Source organism: Haemaphysalis longicornis, unplaced genomic scaffold (genome assembly GCF_048455015.1).
Source record: "Haemaphysalis longicornis isolate Haplotype H1 unplaced genomic scaffold, Haemaphysalis longicornis Haplotype H1 scaffold_1, whole genome shotgun sequence".
Taxonomy (NCBI): domain Eukaryota; kingdom Metazoa; phylum Arthropoda; class Arachnida; order Ixodida; family Ixodidae; genus Haemaphysalis; species Haemaphysalis longicornis.
In genome coordinates, this window is record NW_027526203.1 from 72,968,497 (window position 1) to 72,989,528 (window position 21,032).

The 21,032-nt window shown below is 51.1% G+C and overlaps 1 protein-coding gene across 1 annotated transcript; it reads left to right on the top strand.

Annotated features, from left to right (window-relative positions):
* Window positions 1-6: 6 nt before the first annotated feature.
* Window positions 7-12,463, top strand: LOC144178571 (uncharacterized). Its single transcript, XM_077706551.1, has 3 exons — window positions 7-792; window positions 2,407-2,491; window positions 12,435-12,463. The coding sequence occupies exons 1-3, from the start codon at window positions 7-9 to the stop codon at window positions 12,461-12,463; spliced, it is 900 nt and encodes a 299-aa protein (XP_077562677.1).
* The last annotated feature ends 8,569 nt before the right edge of the window (window positions 12,464-21,032 follow it).

Here is a 21,032-nt window from a genome sequence, read left to right on the forward strand (position 1 = left end):
CAAGAAATGGAAAACAAGCCTGCGACGGTGATCCCGGCACTTCAGCAGCCGCCACCGCTGGACTTTGACAAAACGTCAGAGTGGCCGGCGTGGATCGACCACTTCGATGACTACCGCTTCGCCACAGCCCTCAACGAACGCTCCGGAGAAGCCCAGGTGCGCACCCTACTTTATACAATGGGGCGCCAAGCACGCGAAGTCTTCTCTACGTTTGGGCTGACTGAAGAAGAAGCAAGAAGTTACGACGTAGTAAAGCAGAAGTTCGACAGTCACTTCATCAAAGAGCGCAACATTGTTTACGAAAGCAACTGTTTTCACAGACGTCAGCAACAGCCTCAAGAATCGGTGGACCAGTTCGCGACGGCACTTCATGTTCTTGCGGACCGTTGCGATTTCGGAGATATGAAGAAAAGGCTCATCCGGGACAAGTTCGTCGTCGGTCTTCATGACGAGCAACTGTCCGAGGCCCTACAGATGGACCCGCAGCTGACATTGGCATCGGCGCTGGCCAAGGCTCGTCTCAAGGAAACCGTGCGACAGCAGCAGCAGTGTCTCCGGCCGGAAGGTGTTCACTCCGGTAGACCACCGGAACTTCAGGAACATGGCTCCAGTGTGGACGCCGTGATGCACCAGAAACGACCGCAACAAAACCACGGACGGTGCTTCTACTGCGACGGCAACGCCCACCCGAGATCTGCGTGCCCGGCAAAATCTTCCAAGTGCCACAACTGTGGTAACAAAGGACATTTTGCCAAGGCCTGCCTCAAGAAAAGGGTGTCCTCGCAAAGAAAGGTACGCGTCTGCGCGGTCCAACCCGACACCGGGAAAACTTTTGTTGGGGCAATTGACGCGGACGGGAAAGCGCGCTATGTGCAAGTTACGATAAATGCAGTGCCAATTGTTGCTAAGGTGGATTCAGGTGCAGAAGTGTCTGTTTTACCGTCTACTTTTCCAGGGTTGCCCACACACCTTGATAAGGCGGATGAAGGGTTGCTGGGTGCTGGCGGCCATAACGTGAATGTACTAGGCAAGTTTGTGGCTGAAATTTCATGGAAAGCGGAAACTGTCCGTCAAACTTGCTATGTTGTAAGCCCACTACGTGACGTTCTTTTGGGGCTGCCAGCCTTGGAGGCCTTAGGCGTTGTGAAATTCGCCGACTCACTGACAGCAGATCAGGAGCGATACGAGGTACTTTTTCCGCATGCCGATTGTAGCCTAGGGACAATTCCAGGAGTGTACACTATCCGGCTACAACCTGGGGCTATCCCCCATGCCATAACAGTCCCGCGGAGAGTGCCGATTCCCCTCATGGGCAAGCTAAAGCAAGAGATCGAGAGACTAGTGCGCATGGGGATAATTAGAAAAGTAGACGGCCCCACTGAGTGGTGCGCCGGAATCGTGCTGGTCACGAAGCAGTCGGGAGAGCTAAGAGTGTGCGTAGACCTCACCAAGCTAAATAAGTGCGTTGTTCGTGAGCGCTTTACGTTGCCTACGGTAGACCAAGCTCTAGGATCTCTGGCAGGTGCTAAGTGGTTCTCCAAGCTTGATGCCTTCTCGGGGTTTCACCAAGTTCGTCTAAGTAAGGACTCCGAAGAGCTAACTACGTTCTTGACTCCTTTCGGGAGGTACTGTTTTACCAGACCTCCATTCGGAATAACGTCCGCTCCTGAATATTTTCAGAAAAGAATGTCCGAAATTCTATGTGGCCTGCCAGGCGTTGTCAACGTCATGGATGATGTCTTAGTCTTCGGCGAAACGAAAGCCCAGCATGATGAACGTTTAGCCCAGGTTCTGTCGCGCTTAGCTAGTTCGAACGTGACCCTGAACAAAGAAAAATGCGTGTTTGGTGTTAATGAAGTGCGATTCCTTGGACATATTTTGAAGGGGAACGGAATTGAGCCTGATCCAGCTAAGGTCAGTGCTATCAAGAATCTCAGCGCACCGAAAAGTGTCACCGAAGTAAGAAGCTTACTCGGCATGGCCAATCACTTGGGACGCTTTCTTCCTCATTTGGCACACACTACGGCCCCGATGCGTGCTCTTTTACGCAAAGATTGTGAGTGGGTATGGGGGTGCGACCAAGAAAAATCCCTCAATGACCTGAAAGAGCTAATTTGTTCGGCGAAGTGTATGGCCATGTATGACGCAACGCTTCCAACAGTTCTGTCGGCGGACGCCTCCTCTTTCGGATTGGGAGCGGTTCTTTTTCAGACGCAGAAAACGGGTCACCGTAGGCCAATAGCTTTCGCGTCTCGCTCCCTTACAAACACCGAGCGACGATACTCTCAGATAGAAAAAGAAGCGCTGGCACTGACATGGGCTGCCGAAAGATTTGACGAGTACATACGTGGCCTCAATGTCGTCTTTGAAACGGATCACAAGCCTTTGGTGTCTCTATTGGGCCAGATGGCCATTGACGACATGCCGCCGCGAATTCAACGATTCCGGCTGCGCCTGATGCGATACCTGTTCAGTGTCCAGTACGTGCCGGGTAAATCGCTTATCACAGCCGACACACTATCACGGTCACCGGTGGCACTCGGCGATGGCGAAAAAACGTCGAGTGTATCAGACGTCACGGCGTATTCTAAGGCGTGTTTGCTGGGTTTGGAAACGGGGGACAATTTTTTGCTCAGAGTGAAAGAGTGTCAAATGAAAGACGACCTTTGTAAATGGTTGCACAGGCTGTGCCAAACCGGTTGGCCTAGAAAACCCACCGTTCCTTCGTTCCTGATTCCATACTGGCAAGATCGAGCGTGCCTCAACATCATTGATGGTCTCTTGTCGAAAGGAACGAGGCTGGTGATCCCGCAACCTTTAAGGGCAGAAGTGCTGCGCAAACTGCATGATGGGCATCAGGGCATCGGTCGATGTCGCAGCGTAGCTAAAGGTTCGGTTTGGTGGCCTGGATTAAGCACCGAGCTGGCCCAGTTCGTGAACCAGTGTGATGTTTGCGCACAACATGCGCCGCAACGAACTGAGCCCATGATAGCGACTGCGACCCCTTCATTCCCTTGGGAGAGGGTCGGGGTGGACTTATGCGTGATCAAAGGTCAGGCCTACCTTGTCGTGGTTGATTACCTTTCGCGCTACCCCGAGGTTGCTATTCTTCCTTCCACACAATCTGGCGTGGTAATTGAAAGACTGAAAAGCATTTTTGCACGGCACGGAATCCCTGAGTGCGTGGTGACCGATAACGGTCCTCAGTTTGTAGCGACTGACTTTGAACAGTTCGCTAGGGCTTATGGGTTCCGCCATGTCACCGTCAGTCCGAGGCACCCGCAGGGCAACGGGGAAGTTGAACGAATGGTTCAGACGATTAAGCACCTCATTTTAAAGTCCAAGGACCCTTACCTCGCACTTCTGGCTTACAGGGCAACTCCCGGAGTACTTGGAGTGAGTCCTGCGGAAATACTTATGGGTAGGCGGCTCAAGACAAGAGTCCCAATGCTACCCCGTCTCCGAAACCCAGGAAAAAGCAGCCCGACAGTAGCAGTGGCCACTGATCAAGAGGTCAGGAGGCGGCAGTGCCGTTATTACAACCAGCACCACCGCGCCAGGCCACTTCCTAAGTTGGAAGTAGGGGACCGGGTGTGGATGACCGACTTGAAACGCAAGGCCACAGTCCTGGCACCAACGCCGCAACCCCGTTCATACGTGGTGCGGACAGACGACGGGGTTGATCTCCGCAGGAACAGGAGAAGGCTTAACCGCCTACCGAGAGGACGTGCAAGCACAGAAACCTTTGAGTTTCCAGAGAATGAAGAGCAGCCGGGCGCTGCACAGTTGGTCAACGGCACTGATCTTAACAGTAACCGGGGGTCGCTTAACCGTCGTCCAAATGAAAGGGGAAACGCGGACATTTCCGCGCAGGCGAGTACTGCCCAATTGGATGGTAGCACAGGCGACTTGAATGCAACAGACGCGGTGCCTCGAACTGGCGACGTGGCCCATGGTGACTCTGCACGCACATTAACGAGATACGGTAGAGTGGTGAAGAAGCCCATAAGGCTGGGTATTGATGAGTAGTTCTCTGCGGTGTTGTTGTTTTGGTGGAATTGTTTTTGTTTGTATAATGTATGTTCTTTACCTCGATGGTGCGCGAGGATGTGTAGCTGTTGTCTTTGAAAGGGGGATGTGCTGTTATCACCCGCCGGTGTTCGAAGTGTTCCGCCACAACAGATAGCGGGCGCAAGCTGCGTCCGCCAAGCTGTATGTGACGTGATGTTTGAGAGTGTATATTATCAGCCATCGGAATAAACGGGGGGGTCTTTCGTTCGTAACCTTCAGCCCGGCTGTACGATTCCCTTCTGGCTTGCGCCGGCGCTTCGCGCATGCTGGCTGTGTCTCGACAGTTAACGAGTCTACTCGGGCCGTCATGGGTAAGCGGACCCAATTCCGGAATCTCGGGGGGAATCTCCTCGGGTATGTTAACTAGCATCTGCACCACCGCTTCCCGCTGCCTGTAGGGCTTCAGTAGGTTGCTGTGGTATACTTGTTGGAGCTTGCGCTTTCCAGGTACGCTCACAACGTAGTTAATGTCAGACAATTTTTGAAGGATCTTTTCCGGGCCTTCCCACTGAACTTCTAGTTTGTGGCGTTGAGACGGCCGCAAAATCATTACCTGGTCTCCCACCTCAAACTGACGTGCCCTGGCTCCCTTGTCGTAGTAGGGTTTTGACTTTTTCTGGGCTGTGCTCATTGCGGTGCCCGCTAGCTAGTCTGCCCTATGCAAGCGGTCCATCAGCGAGAGTACGTATTCTACAACCATCGGGTCTTCGCCCCTACCTTCCCACGATTCCCGGAGGATGCGGAGGGGGGAACGTAACGAGCGCCCGTAAACAAGTTCCGCTGGCTTGAACCCGGTCGTCTCGTGAGGAGCCGTTCTCAAAGCAAACACAGCTCCCAGTCAGTCTTTCGTTCGTAGCACATGGCTCTGAGAACGCGCTTCATTACTGAGTGAAGCTTCCCGACAGAATTCGACTGAGGATGGTACACGGAACTATGAATGAGTTTTACTCCGCACTTCTCGAGAAACGTCGTCGTTAGTGCGCTCGTAAAAACTGTACCCTGGTCTGACTGTATTTCCGCCGGGAAGCCAACCCTGGCGAACACTGACAGTAGGGCTTTCACAATTTCCACTGAGCTCAACTCCTTCAAGGGCACGGCCTCGGGGAACTTAGTAGCAAGACAGAGCACTGTCAAGATGTGACGGTAGCCAGAGGTCGTCACGGGCAGTGGGCCAACCGTGTCGATCACGAGACGGCGAAAAGGCTCCGTGATAACCGGCACAAGTTTCATGGACGCTTTGGTTTTGTCTCCTGGCTTGCCCACTCTCTGGCACACATCGCAAGCTCGCAAGTGCGCACAAAGTTTTCGACGTCGCGAAAGCATCCTGGCCAGTAGTACTCCTGCAATAGGCGGTCTTTTGTTTTTCGTATGCCTAGGTGCCCTGACCACGAGTTGCCGTGTGCGAGACGCAACAAATCCTGACGATAGACCTACGGGACAACTAATTGGTCATACTCCACCCCTCTCCGGTCTCGATACTTGCGGTAAAGTATCTCCTCCCTCGCCTGGAACCTTACGTTCTTTTTCGCAACGCCTTTTCCAGCGTGTGATCTTTTCTTTGCTCCGCGCTCAGTGCCGTACTACCGACCCAAGCAGCAGAAATTGCCAAGCCCAAGATGGCTAATCATCAGTGGCCAATGTGTCCGAGCTTGGCAATACCTCGGCCGCCAATATTGGCTGGTGTTTGGGAAAGGTGACAAGCCAACAATTGGCCAAGCCCTGGAAGGCCAATATTGTACAACGCTTGGCAAAGTATCTTGCCATGATAATGCCAATGGGTGGACCCCACGCTATTTTCATGCACATTTTAAAGCAAAGCTTTCTACCTCTACCCCCCAAGGGTTCTTTCGCGACCGTTGGTGTCACCAGAAAACTCCAGCGAACAAATAAAAGAATTTACAGGCACCGCCGGGAATCGAACCTGGAACTAATAGACTAACAAAGCGAGAGCCCGTTGTCTTACCGATTCAGCTACGAGCCCACGCGAACACGCGAATACAAATGGTGTACTGACCAAGCACATCTACGGGTTTACCCCCTGCCTTCTCGCTGAATGCCACGCTGAATGTCACACGACCACTCACGCCCGTCTAGCGGCCCTGTGCGCACCTTGCTCATGTGCTAAGAGTTACAAAAATTAAAGGAAGCTCACACCAATCCATGGAATCTCACTTTTAGTACGCCAATGTGCTAAAGCCTGTGGCCTCCCGTGTTCACGTAAAAACTCACAGCTCCTTGTCGTCCGCCCTCACGCCAAATCAAGGAATACATTCAAATACTCCTTGATGACCAGGCCATCACTCCAAACCCTCAGCATCAAGATCCTGGGCCTACATTTCCAGGCCAACACCAAGAGTGACGTCTCCTTGCAGCGCCTCAAAAACAGCATTAATCAAATCATACACATGGTCAGGCGAGTTGCCACCAAGAAGCGAGGCCTAAAAGAATCCGGTACCTTTCGATTAATTGACGCTTTTGTCCTTTGGAGAGTTACTTACAACAAACCCGTTTCTTCTTCTCGACGAGGAAGACATAGAGATGCTTTATATAATGATTAGGAAGGCGGTTGAGCAGGCCATTGGTCTTCTCATGAGTGCGTCCACACTGAGGCTGCTTAGCACGGGCTCCTCAACACGGTAGAAGAGCTGATAGAAGGCCATCTTTCTAACCAGAAGGTCCGACTCAGAACTGCGGTGGGTAATCGCGTGCTTCACCAGATTGGCTGGGCAGCCCAGAAGGTCGCTCCGCTTGACGTACTCCCAGACTCTTGGTGACTAAAACTAAAGATGCTCCCTTTGCTTAGAAATATGAACCCCTCACATGACGAGGGTCAACGAAAAGCACGGGCTCAAGCGCTAAACACCACCCTCGGTGGGGCTCATGCAGTTATCTACACAGACTTCTCCTAACATCGAGGGCAGCAACACGCCATCATCGTGGCTACCTCCAGAACCAACCTCCTTGCGTGTACCTCGCTTAGGACCCAACAAATGACGGCAGCAGAAGAGGCAGCCATCACCTTCGCTCTCACTCAACCAGGGGTTCGGAGGGTAGTCACCGATTCCCAGCAAGCCTACTGGAATTACCAGTCGGGTTGGGTGTCCTGACCTGCACTGTGCGTGCTAAAAAACCACTCCCCAAACGGTTCCATTCAGCTCATCTGGACACCGCCTCACGCTTCAATGGAGGGCAACAAATACACCCAAACAAGCCTGCGATTTTACCTCCCGTGCTATGGAGCTGCACGAGGACAGTCACCCGCTTGTCACGTCCAGAAAGATAATCCAGCATTATCGCCTTCTGAGACAGACCGTACCATCGCCTTACGCTGACCTTTCCAGAGAACAACAAACTACCCTACGGCTCATACAATCCGGGCTCCTTCCCACAGCCTACGCGTCTTTACGTAATGCATCCGAATCGCTACGACGCTGAATGTAAATTTTAAGTGCGAATGCACTTCTTAAGCGAGCTTGAAGCGTCCGCCACCGTCCGCATAGCAACAGCTGCGGGTGCGCGCGCTCCTCGTCTTCCTTGGCAACGGGGGGAGATGGGCACGCGCTGCCTGGCCGCTGACATGGCACATACCCACGTGGGGGATTGGCCAGGAATCTCCTCGTCTTCCTTGGCAACGGGGGGAGATGGGCGGGCGCTGCCTGGCCGCTGACATGGCACATACCCACGTGGGGGATTGGCCAGGAATCGGGCGTGAAAAGGGCTAATGCACCCGCTTAAAGGAGTACTGACACGAAATTTCAAAGCTAAGATCCGCTCTAGCAATCAAGTACAACGACAACACAAATAGGTGTCTGTGAATAAATGCATCTTTCTTTCTTTGTAGTTGTGTGTGTGTGTGTGATCTCTCTTTCGCGAACATTACCGAACCGCGCAAATTCAACTCGTGCATTCGCACTTTCACATTCTTCCCCTCGGGGAAATGCGGGGAATTTTTTTTCTCAGAAGTAGGAATACTCCGCCGCGTAATCGGGGTGTGCGACTTTAGCCCTGAGCACCCTCCTCTCTTTCCGTCAACTACACAACAAGAGCAATGGGAGATGCTGCTGTCCAGGCCCTCTCTACCTACCCAGCTTCAGCGGGTGGACAGAACACAGGCCGCACAGACTGCATATGGGCCCCACAGAAGAAGGAATCACTCCCCAAGGCTGCACTCTGGGCCGTTCAGAAATCTGAACAGAAGTATTTCTTCCTCCTGCTTCTCAGCCGCAAGTCTCGTCGCCTCCGTCCGCGGCGCAGAGACGGAGAAGTCAGATTGTCTAACACCGGGTTGGAGCTTACTTTGATTTTATAAAAAAATGTTTCCACTCTTGCTACACCAATACAACTCAACCAAACACCGTTCATGCATCATGCATTGATTTAACCTTACCAAAAATATCTCTTTGAACTAATAAATGGTGTGGTTAAGTGCATTTCACTCCTCTCTGGTTTTACTATTTGTAGAGCGATGTGAGTGATTTTAAGTGACGTCGCATGAGTAATCGTTATGGGTGCCGTTTACAGCTTTGCTTTCCAACCACATTCACGGGGTGGATTGGCGCGATTTTTTTGGCTTTGTGGCCCGTCCTTATGACCAATGCTTATTTTGAGTTGCCTCGCGGCCCGATTTCTGCTTTATACATGCCAGTATACAGGAAATTATTATACGAGTGCGCATTATTTATTTAATGCGCACTCGTTGAATAATTTCCTGTACAACGGCATGTATAAAACAGAAATGGGACCGCGAGGCACAAAAGCAAATCAACTTTGCGAAGCAATTATACAAAAGTGACTTGCCAAAAACAATTGAGCAACACAACACACCGGGTCTCTCAGTGTAGCTTTTTTATTATGCACATCAAATATACGAGAAACCTGGCTTAACAGTGGCAAGAATACGATCACACACATGAAAGCAAACACAAACACAACAGTCGAGAAAATTTTTTAAAAAGCGCTGCTCATGAAGCGCGAACCGATTATCGTTCGTTTAACTGCTTGAGATGCCTACAAAACAGAAGCATTCAGGTAAATGAAAACAGGACCCTCATTCCCGGTAATTCGCCGACGTGCCAAGATCACAATATGTTGTTCAACAGCACTATTGTAGAATAGCCCAGCTTGGAAAGCTTGTCACTGCTGCACCCGCCACTTGTCCACAGGAAACACCTGTGCGTCGTAGCGCCTGTAATAAGTAAAAAAAATAGTTCAGTATAATGCTAAATACACGCTGCTTACTAAATGCAGCACCTATACAAGCCTTACCACATGTCCGTGTGAAAATATTCAGCCTAAAGTTCTAGCTTGTTAACACTCGCTATGAAACGTAAAACGTACTGCACTATTCATTTTTCAATACTACGTTTTACGGTACCAGTTACTTGGCTCGTTCTTGAGAAAACAGTCCGGAATTTCACCGAAAATGGGCTTCACTCGTATTGCAGTCGCGCAAGGTAATATCAAAAGTCCAATAGACAAAGCAACACGCCAGCGGTTCCGTGAAATTTTGTTGTGCCTTCGCTCACTTCTGCCCCGTCAGACGCGCAAGACGCGATCGGAACCGACGGAGAAGCACAGCGGTAGTGTAATTACTTTGTCGCTCGACAATACCTTTACGTTGCTCAAGAAAATAATGAAACGAAAGCTGCATTAATAGCTAGAGTTTAATTAAGCCAGCTTAATACATCCGCAACTCTTATACTGCACACGAGTCTTGCTTCAACGCATGCTGAAGGCCGTGAACCTGCAGTGGGAGCACGACTGCTTGTTCGGGAAACACAAAGCCGGAAAAAGGATAGCTAGAACTGGCGTCACACAATTGGAAGCACATGTAAGTGACCACATTTTTCTTCGCAAGTGCTGTCGTTCGTGAGCGCCAGAACTCGCGAACGACAGCTGAAGTTTTGGCGGGAACGAGCGCGAGCACTCCCGAAAAAATGAAATGGTGACTTACGTTTTCAGCGGCGGCCGTAGCAGGCAAACAATGTTATTACACCAGTCAGGTATACTTCACACAGCCACCGACACCAAAACGCACCTCGCAGACACGTACAGGAGTACTACCGCAGTTTCAATGCCACAAAAGAGACGGAGCCGTCGGTGAAACGCGTCCGTCCACCGGCCCCGCCGCGGATTCAAAGAACGCGCAAAGGCACAACGCTGAAGTAGTCCGACGTTCACCGTTGCGTTAGGACACACAAATGACCAATTCCTACTGCACGTTTAACACTCTCTCTCACGTTGATTTGAATAAGCTGCACTTTAGTTTAAGTACGCTTTGTTTCGTGGCACGGTGCTGTGGCTCTTTAGGTAACTACTTTTTTCTGCGTTTTGGCCTGTTCACCGCGCTCTAACCGTCGTAATCCGTCATGTTGGGGAACAGCCGCGGGCAACGACCGCAGTGCTGCCCTCGAGTGGTGCTGCTTGCGCGCCGGGTGCGCATGTATACACGCAAAATAACGCACACGAGTGCTCTACAGTGAGACTTCATGCAGCGGTATGCAACAACGGGTAAGGATGTGGGCATTTACACCTGCCAATACTTTTTATTTAAACGTGATACTTGACACAAGCTTGAAAATGATTTGGAACTACTTTTTGTTGTGCGCTGCGCGTGAAAACAAATTCAAAAACACGGCAACTTCAGTAATATTTTGAGTGAACTTGAGTGGTCATTCAACTAACAAGAACATGCCAAGACGTGTGTAAAGGCACTTATGAATACCTGCGTCGCAAATAGGCTACTAGTCTTCATAAAATGTTATGATCAAAAAACATCGAGGGGCACGATCAAATGCAGAGCATTTCTGCGGGGGGGCGCGCCTGCAAGTCGTATGGATTACGTATTGGTTGTTGTTGTTGTAACTGTTGTCTTCCAGCGTAGACATTGTCGATGAAGTCGATGGTGAAACGTGCCGTGAACCCCCTGCCGCGGCTATGACGCAACGTGGAGCGGCTATGACGCAACGTGGCGCGGCTATGACGCAACACAATCCAACACAATCCACTTTAATCCAATCCAATCGAAATCGAAGCCAATCCAATCGAATCCAATCCAATGCCCCTCGCGAGAGAGTGTTATAGCGCCGAAATCGCCACCACGCGAACGCGTGATGCTGACGTCACGATCACGCCACAGATGTTAGCGACCGCAGCGCGCGCGAACGACATATGTGGTTTAAGCGCGAACCGACCGCGGCGAGAAAGCGCGATGCGAGCGCCCCACCTGTTCTTGCGCGCTAACCTAACGCTGCGAGAGAGGGTGTTGCGCACGTCCCCACCTGTTGTGCGCCCGAACCGAACGCGGCGAGAAAGGGCGTTGCGAGCGGAGAGAAGGCGAGGAGGACGCGGGGGAGAGGGCGCACCTCTGGCCGACGGTTGAATGAGTCAAGGATATAAGGCACGTTCGTAACCTCCCGTTCTGTGTCGGCTTTGTGGCTCAGTTGGTAGAGTACTGTGCACCTTGCGTTCCGCCCGCAGAGTCGTAGGATCGCAACCTGGCGCCGGCAAGTATTATTTTTTTATATAGTGTAGGGGGAGCGATGCGGACGCGGACTACGGACGCCAACGCGGGTGACATCGTGAGTTACTGAAATGGTGCTGCTGCTGCTGCTGCTGCTGCTGCTGGAACATCAGTACGAAAAGTGTCCTAAGTGAACCGTGGCTGAGAAGGCTGCCTTAAACGAAAAAACCAGGCGCACTTGTCCACTACCCTTTTCTACGTTCCTGAAAATTCTCGTGGCAGTCCTGTGTGTGGCAAGACGGAAGCCGACTGCTCCCACGGCGGCTGCCGCCCAGAAGAGTTGGGGTTTCGCACTCGTTTCCATGGCTGCCGTTTGGGCATTGATGTTGTTACAAGTGCAGGCACCACACGCAAGTCACTGAGTGATGTACTTACTGTTTAGCCTACTCCCAAATTGGTGCCTGGGGGTGACAGATTTGCACATTAAAGCGGAAATCAGTGTTTCGCTGAATCTCTTCTGCTCAGCCTTGTGTTACCCGTTGAATGAGGGCGTTGTTTCGCTTTTCCTGTTGGAGAGTCGAGAAATAAAACTGTTGGTTGTGCAGTCTTGAGGAGCACTGTCTTTATTGGGAAGGGGACGCGCCAGCCCGTCCAGGGCCCAATGAGAGAGAGGCCGTGCTTGGGGATAGGTTTGGCGATGTCCTTGGAATGCTGAGCACCCGTGTGTCATCAGACCATCTGCTGCTGCCCCAGCGTTTTTTGTGGCATCGTTCAAGGCGGCAGATAGGTGGGTGTACAAAGGAAGGAAGTGCGGTCTCGCTTCTTCACCTTGACCCATGTCCAATTAGACCGGGCCTGACTGGTAACCTTGGGTGATCCTCTGTGAATTTCCGTCTCACAGGGGAACTGCACCAATGGAACTTCCAGTGATGGACTGGGGAGTTTAATGCACCGGCCCGCCGTGGTGGCTCAGTGGCTAAGGCGTTGCGCTGCTGAGCACGAGGTCGCGGGTTCGATTCCCGGCCGCGGCGGCCGCTTTTCCTATGGAGGCGAAAAGCGAAAACGCCCGTGTGCACGAGATTTCGGCGCACGTTAAAGATGCCCGGGCGATCAAAATTAATCCGGAGACCTCCACTACAGCGCGCCTCATCGCCTGCGTTGCGTTGACGCGGTAAACCCTACAATCAATCAATCAATCAGTTTAACGGACCGAAGCTACGCCTGGGCTATGAGGCGTGCCATAGTGCAGAGACCACCTGGCAATCTTCAAAGGGGCCCTGAAAGAGGTTTTGCCGATACATTGGGTGTTCGCATTTTCAGGTAAATCAATGTCCCAGTAATCACCTCCGAAATGTCAAAACAATATGTGAACCACAATGAGACGGCGAACTCTACCGCGCGAGTGTTAACTGGCCGCGCGGCTGGAGCGAACCCGTCTGCAGAACTGTGGGGGGAAACCAAAGACAGGATGGGGACATATAACGAAATCACGACATACTACAGGATGAGAAGAAGAGAAATGGCGCCGCCGTACCCCGGCCTGGCCAGGGAGCAGGCGGTGGTACTAAGACAATTGCAGACGGGTTCCTTACTGACCCCGCTCATCATGAAGCATGTGTGCCCCGAGCAATACGAGGACGATACGTGCAAAGTGTGCCGCAGTGCGCGGGCTACGATGGCTCACATCGTGTGGGACTGCTCGGCAAGACCTACAGAAGCGTCATGGAGACAAAGATCCCGCCGTGGTACCTGACAGCGGCGCGGAGCAGTGACAAGGACGTACAACTACAGGCCGTCCAGCAGATCCTGGCGGCACTTGAACAGCATCGCCCGAGCGAAAGCCGAGAGGGCCCGGCCGCTCAGCGCGGGCAGGCCGGAGGACCTCGACGCTAGTAGCGAGGGAGCTGCCTAGTAAAGCGGGATTCACACGACGGAGAACCCCTCTCTTTTTGGCCCGCGGAAGCCGCTCACGTGACCGGTTTTAGGCTCCGCCCCTCGGTGCGGATCGCCCGCCGATGCTCCGGGAAAGAAAATGCCACCGCATGTCTTCGCTCGGCGGCGGCGGCCCTCCGTAGGGAATGGAACCAGTTTTTGGCACATAGGGCGAGGCTCGGGCGGAGGAAGCGAGCCTCGCCCTCGCTTCCTCCGCGCTGTCGTCTGCTACTCACTCCGCGCAGCTCCGCACGTGTGGATGCGCCAACCAAGACGGAAAATCCGGTCACGTGGTGTTGACGTCACATATCCGTCCGCCTCCGTGAGAGGGTTTCTCCGTCGTGTGAATCCCGCTTAAAGAGCCCAGCCGGAAAGACGTAGGGCCGCGTCACGGCACTTCGGTAACGGAGGCCGCCTGCAGGCGATTTTAATATAGTCTTCACTCACTCACTCACTCACTCACCTCCTTCAAGAATCTCGTTACAGCGTTGAGTATTAGTGGAGTGATAGCAAATCAAAACATAGCATGTTTTCCCAAGCCAACGTTCACCCTCGTTTCGTCCACCTCCTCGCACCACGCGAGCGTGACTGCCCATGAAGGCTCGCTTAACGTCTGCAAGAACACCATGTTGCAGGCGTTGTCTGCTACTGCGATATTCTGCGCCGCAAGTGCGCTCTGGGGTGGGGCTGTCTGATTGCCTGTGTTCCGTTTTGGCCACTTGTTATCAATTTGCTTACGAATCCTGCACTCCGTTCACGGCTGGAAAAGCTCATGGAAGGAATGGGGTGGGACATATGGTAGTCTAAAAATCTAAGCGAATGTCTAAAGAATCGCCTCAAAATTTGTTAAGCGCGTACATGCTTTCCGAACGGACGTCGATTGATATAGTTTTGCTTAATCGGCCGCTAGTTCGCGTCAATGTGGAGCTTGGTTGTGTCGTGGCGATGCCATGCACGTGCGTACACAGGCAGTTGTGGTTGTGTCATGGTGGTGCCATGCATGCGCGTGCACAGGCAGTTGTAGTATACCATTCCATTATTCCGATCAGTTCTAGACATTTATAACCATAACAAAAAAGCAGCGGAAGGGTTGCACGGTATGGTACGGGCACTTTTTTTAGAGTGCATCATGTATTCCGTTTCCCCCTCCATTCCCCCTTACTTTCCAAAAAACTCCTACGCGACTTTGTGTTTATCACCTGCTGGACAATTACACCATAACAGATCCTACGAGCGGCCTCTGAAGAGTATTGCAAGTTGAGGGGCCGTGTGCGCCTGCCTCTTTGTTCGACTGTGCACATAATTCCACAAAACAGTTGTTTCGTGCAATCAATCCACTTTCACTTTTCCTCCTGATGGCCTGGAGCCATTTTATCCCTATAGAAAAGGCTGTTAATTCTTTACGTGCTCAAGGCTGCCAGTTGCGATACGTGGAGGGTGTGGTTGCCGGCCGTGGCCCTGTATCGCCCCCCCCCCCCTCAAGCCAACCTTGCATCTCGTCTAAGTGGATGGGAGGACACTATCTTGACGCTGTATGAAGACATACCAATTTTACAAAATACGCACATCAGTATTTTGTCCTCTGACAGTATACAATTGCCTTTTAATATATACAAAGTACGGGTTTAAAACTGGCACATCGTACATATGACTTAAATGACGCATTGACGTTTGATGTGGTAGTTCCACAGTTCAACCAAACAGTCTTGTTTTGGATTCGCGAATATGATTCGCAAGCCATGCCACTTAGAAGGCAGGAAAAAAAAGCAACACCCTGGCGGGGTTTGAACCAGTGGCCTTGATTGAGCAGGCGCGAAGCATTAGTCCACTGCACCACAAAAGAATTTTTTTTTTTCTTTACTGCATGGAAAACTACCCTTAATACAGCCTACAAAAGTTATGAGTCATCCAAGAAGATGCATATCACAGCAGCTAAAATTAGCCGTTCGTTAAAACTCTGGCAGGAGATGGCACTGCAATAACCCGTATAAAGATAATAAAGAACCCGTATAAAGGGATAAAGAAACAATCGACCACATAGTAATGGAATGCCAAAAGATTTAGCCGGATAGAATAGGGGGGGGGGGGGGGGGAGTCCTACTTCCTGAGGCACTGGGCTTCGCAGTTGATGGAAGCATATTAACTGGTCAGCAGTAGGTATTACCAGAGTCCTGCATTGAAGGACTCTGGTATTACTAAGCAGCGGCTAAATTATTGGTGGAAAAAAAGCAGGGAAGTCGATAAAGTGTCATCCCAGCCAGGGGTAGCGCCAGGGCAGAATTAAAAAGAAATCCCAGTGTAGGGTTAACTAAATTTAAATTTAAATTACTGAGATAGGCTAGATGGCGCATGCCGTCACCCCGATTCACAGGGGAGGCCTTTGATCATCATCATTACTACATTATTACCCACCCTTTGTGTCACATCCGTGTTTTGTGCATGAGTGCCGGGATTCCTGGCTGGTTGACTGAACATTTCTTGAATAACAGTTGCGCATACAGGTCTCATAAAGACCCCACCACAGCTGACCTCCGGCAACAGCAATGTTCCGCCGTGCTTTTGTTTTACGCTTCACGCTAAAAGCTTTGGTCGATGCTGATTCCTTATTACCTAATAAACCTTCTGTTACTCTTCTTCGGCTCTTAAGTAAGCTTGTATTTTCTACAAGCGTTGCTGGTCGCACGCGAATAGCCTTTGTGCAACACCGGGAAATGAATTCGTCGTAAGCAGAAATACGGATCACATGTGTTGAGCTGCATGAACTTCGTGGGCCTTACCATGTTTACTACACTCTAGGAACTAACAGAACAGAGCCACATTCATGACGGCAATATTGTTGTCGAGGTGCAGTTTTCGCTTCCCGATAGATTCCCCACCACCGTTTGGCCGATTGGTCATCATTGGCGTCTTCGGTCAGCCAGTCAGTCACACAACGAGCCTCCTCGATTATCAGCCCCGGATCGTCCACGGACTGCCTGAGACGCGATCCGGCGCTCGATTTTAGATGCGACGCATCTCTTTAACTCGCCTTATCCCTCCGGCGTCTTCCATAGTCCGTAGTCCGCATCCCTCCCCTATTCTCCTCGCCGCGCCAGCTGCGCGCTAATGCCGCGGGCTCTCACCGCAGCGCCAGCTGCGTGTTAGCGCTCGCTCCCGTCGCCGTGCCAGCTGTGCGTCAGCGCGCGTTAGCGCTCGGTTAAACATCGAACACATGCGCATGCGCTGCTCTCTCTCATTCCCCCCACCGTTAACGCGCGGTACATATAAACGCGGTAACTGCGTCGCTCCGCTCAGTCGTTCCGCCGCTCCGATGACATCCGATGACCACCGATGATTAGAATGGAGACTACAGGCCTGCTATCGCGACGGTCGGCGCAACCGTACGTAATATAATGGAAACAACAACAAATTGACACGCTAAATGGAAACAACATAACGGAAACGCAACGGAAACCCCACGATGCGTCGCATCTACCCATGGTTCCCCTCGCGGGAAGATGGTGTAAATTTTTTCCATGTATTTCTTTGGGATGTCCGGTCCGAGGTCAGTCCTCGGATTGCCTGCCGACCATCCAGGACTGGTAAATCAGTAATGCCCATCGTGGACTCGTGTCGATGTTGGCGCCGTGTGACAAGGCGGTTGCCAAGTTGGAAGTCTGCGTCACTGTCGTCATGTCAGCCTAGCCAATGCACCTTAACGAGAAGCGTGGTAATTGAGTAAAAAAAAGGCAAATACGGACGAACACGATATCGATATAGCGTGCTGCAGGAAGCACTAATTAACCAAAGGCGCCGCCGCGCTCCGTCGACGCTGACGCTTCTCTTCGCTGGAAGTGGGAGAAAAAGCCGCCCGATTACAAGATTTCTGTCTCGCGACATGCATGGGAGAATCAATGACGTACACATTAGAAAATTGCCGCACCCAAAAACATGCCGGAAAGGGTGTGAACGCGACAAAAAACTTTGCAACGAAAGAATGAGCTTTCCGCTGCACGTAAAAATGTTGTACTTGGCACAGACGACGTTGACCACCTAACGATCGTGCTAGTTCATTGAGTGTGCTCAAAACGCCTTTCAGGGTCCCTTTAATCTAGGCACATGGGCATTTTTGCTCTTCACCTCCGTCAAACAGCTGCCACGGCTGGGGTCAGAGCTGCACCCTTGGGCTCAGCAGCACAAAGCCATAGCCAGAAAGCCACCGCGCTGGCTACCTAAACTGGTAGCATTTCGGCTGGCGTACCCGCAAACTTTCCCGCCATTTTTTTTGCAGAGCTACCATGGCTGACCAGGAATGCCCTCCCCTCTAAAAGAGAGGCTGCAAGTGGTCGCCAGTCGCGGATCTGACAGTCCGCTCTGGTTACAAACCCCTGCGCGCTCGCGCCGCGGGCTCTGGCTCGGGCCCGGGTTCGTTTTTTTTTTTTCGCTTCGTCCCCGCAAATTTTCCCGCCATTTCCCGCGGCCTTTACGGCCTTTTCTTGCGGCCTTTACGGGCTCCATACGTTTTTAGTACCTCCCCTAGGAACGAAGCGAAAAAAAAATCCCCCCACCTCCCCGAAGGGGATCGTGCGGAAATGCGAATGCATTGGGTGCACCGATGAGTGCGCTGCGAGTAATTATTATTAATGGCGTACTTAATGAAGAGAGACGAGAGTGTGAACGTAACCATTTATTCATTCATCAGCACCTGTTTGTGTTATCGTTGTACCTGACGGCCACAATCACCGCCTTGTGGTCGCTGAAGTGCACGGTCAAAGGGTCTTTGAGAAGCATACGCGCGGCACAGTTTCGCGTAAAGACCAGATCAATGCAACTCCCGTGAATGGTAGTGGGGCACGTGTCGGAGCCGGCATCGCGCAACACGCCCGCCCCGCGCGCGAGCTCTCTCCGCCGAGCTCCGCGATGCGAGCGCCCTCACACGCCCGAGCGCGCTCCTCCTCTCCACTCACTCTCCACTACTCCGCCCGAGCTCCGCGATGCGAGCGCCCTCACACGCCGAGCGCGCTCCTCCTCTCCCCTTGCCCTCCGCTACTCCCGCCCGAGCTGGCACGTGCTCCGGTTGCTAGGCGCGCCACAGCTGTTGCTAGGCGCACGCCGGCCAACGCACGACAACCCCCGACTAAGAAATGCATTCGCATTTAAAAAGGAACGAACCCGGGCCAGAGCCCGAGCCGCGGCGCGAGCCAGAAGGGGTTTGCAACCAGAGCTGACTGACAGATTCGCGGGCTTTACGAGCCCCAATACGTTTGTAGTACCTCCCCTGGGGACTGCAAAGCAAAAGTTTATTTTGCAATGACGATACGAGCTGCATGTGCAACTCGTACCATGACATAAGTGACCGAAAACCGGTTACTGTTTCAATGGATCAGCCCTCAAAAAAGTTCTTCATAGGCATGTCTTTTCGGTTGTTCGAGATGCGCTCGAGGGCCGCTTCTTCGGCTAGCGCAACCTTCCTGTGCTTCGGCGGCTGCATGGCTACACAGCAGTGCATATGCTTCCAGCCGACCGTCCGTAGCTTTTTGCACTGTTGTAGGCGGCTGATGATCCGCCAAACGCCAGGATATGCGAGACTCAACAACTGTTACAGTATCATTAAAACAAATGATATTGTTATAGAAAAAAATAACAATAGTATTTATTTTTATGCATGCGCTCTAAGAGCCCTGCTACATTGTGCACAACCAAATTCGATGAAATGTCCTCGATGAACCGTCCTCTACCAAACAGCGTTCGATGATCAATGAAACTACTTCTATGAAGTGGCGTTCGATGAACTGTCTACAACCCTCTGCTACTTCACCAGCCTTGCACCACTAGTGCAAGCTGCCCCAATTTATTTTTTTTGGAGGGGGGGGGGGGTGTGCACGGTATTATTTGAACGGCAAAGTTTATTTTTAACTACTTGTAATTATTCTCGCCGAAGCAGTTGGCGAACCGGTTCAAGGCTAGGAACCGAACCTGTTTGTTCGGTGTGTAATTCAGTCAAACCAGAACTGATACAGATAGAACTGAACCGGAACGAAATTGAAAATTAAAATTACCGATTCTTCGCACTTTTGTCAGTTATTATGGTTTTCTGGATTTCATATAAATAATCAATCCCGTTGCAAATCATTTTTTTCACCTTTGAGGCAGAGTTCATGTTGTTTTTAAACTGTAAATTTGCCGAGCAAAATATTTGGGGTGGGTTTTTGGAGCTGGAATGGGTACAAGTGGCGCTTGTCATCACCCCACGACCGGCTTTATTTATAAAGCCGGTCGTGCATCACCCTAACACCATAAAGTTTGCGCCACCACCATCATCATTGTTGTCTCAGAGTGCAATCAACTATACACGGGTAGTGGAAAAAGCGGCGGCAGCTCCCCACGGCGCCCTTGAAGCCAAACGTGTTAACCGCCGCGTGTGGCGCTGGTGTGCCCCGCCCGAGGAGATCCCAAAGAGGCGCGCGTTGATCGACGTGCCGGTATGCTGCTGTTCGGCGATTCACGCTGTGTTTTGACGTTTTTTAACCGCTGCACATGGTCTTTTTGTGTGTAATTACAAGAGGAGCCTTGCAGGCACTCAACTGATCCTTAAGTGTTCTTCATTCTGTCTTTTACTGGTAATACGTACAGGTACGTGTTATGCGTGCGACGGTCTCTAATTGCAGAAGGGCCATGGCTGATGCAGTTTGAAAGGATTGTGCAGTATTGTGGGGTGGGACTGCACCCCTAATAAATTTATGTGTTTGCTAGAAATATTTTATACTTGCGATTTATTTTACCCTGCTTTTATTTGTTGAGTTCCTAACTGTTCATAATTATCTTACGTCTGGAAGACGTGGGCAGTACATTTCATGAACTTGTGTTTTTCTAAAGCGCTAATTATTTTATGATAATGGGTAACCAGTGTTCCATTGAACTGTGCACTTTTACAATGATCGCGCGATAAATTGTGCCATGTGGTGCTTTTCTTAGAACTACGTACGGTTGCGAATGTTGATGCTTTTCGCTGACTTCAGTGAAGTTTTTAAAACGTATCGTGTGTGTTGCGTGAATTAGTGCACTGCAAGGGCCCGGGCCAGGTAGCACGCATTTTCTCGGGCCCGGGCCAGGCTCGGGCTTCAACAAAAATATTTTGGGACGTGATTGCCCGAGCGCATGCATGCAGTGTCTTCGTGATGGTTGATGCCAAAAAGTTTCCGCATTGATCATAGCCTAAATGAAAAACAGAAAAATCAAAGTGCGAGGTCACTGCGGCACCGTTAAAAATATCTTTCGCTGATACTATACTCAAAAAATATTTTCTATGTCAAGATATATATATATATATATATATATATATATATATATATATATATATATATATATATATATGTATGTATGTATGTATATGTATAGCTAATCAGAAAATGGGAAATGAGGGGCTCTGTGAAATATGACAGAAAATAAGGGTTGGCAGTCAAGAAAACCTCGGAAAGCAAAAAGGAGGTTGTGGTGGGTCATAGAATCAGGTGACTAATTTTTTGGGTCAGAAAGAAAGGGGTGAAAAAATGCCCGCCGGGTGGGATCCGAACCCACGACCTCCAGA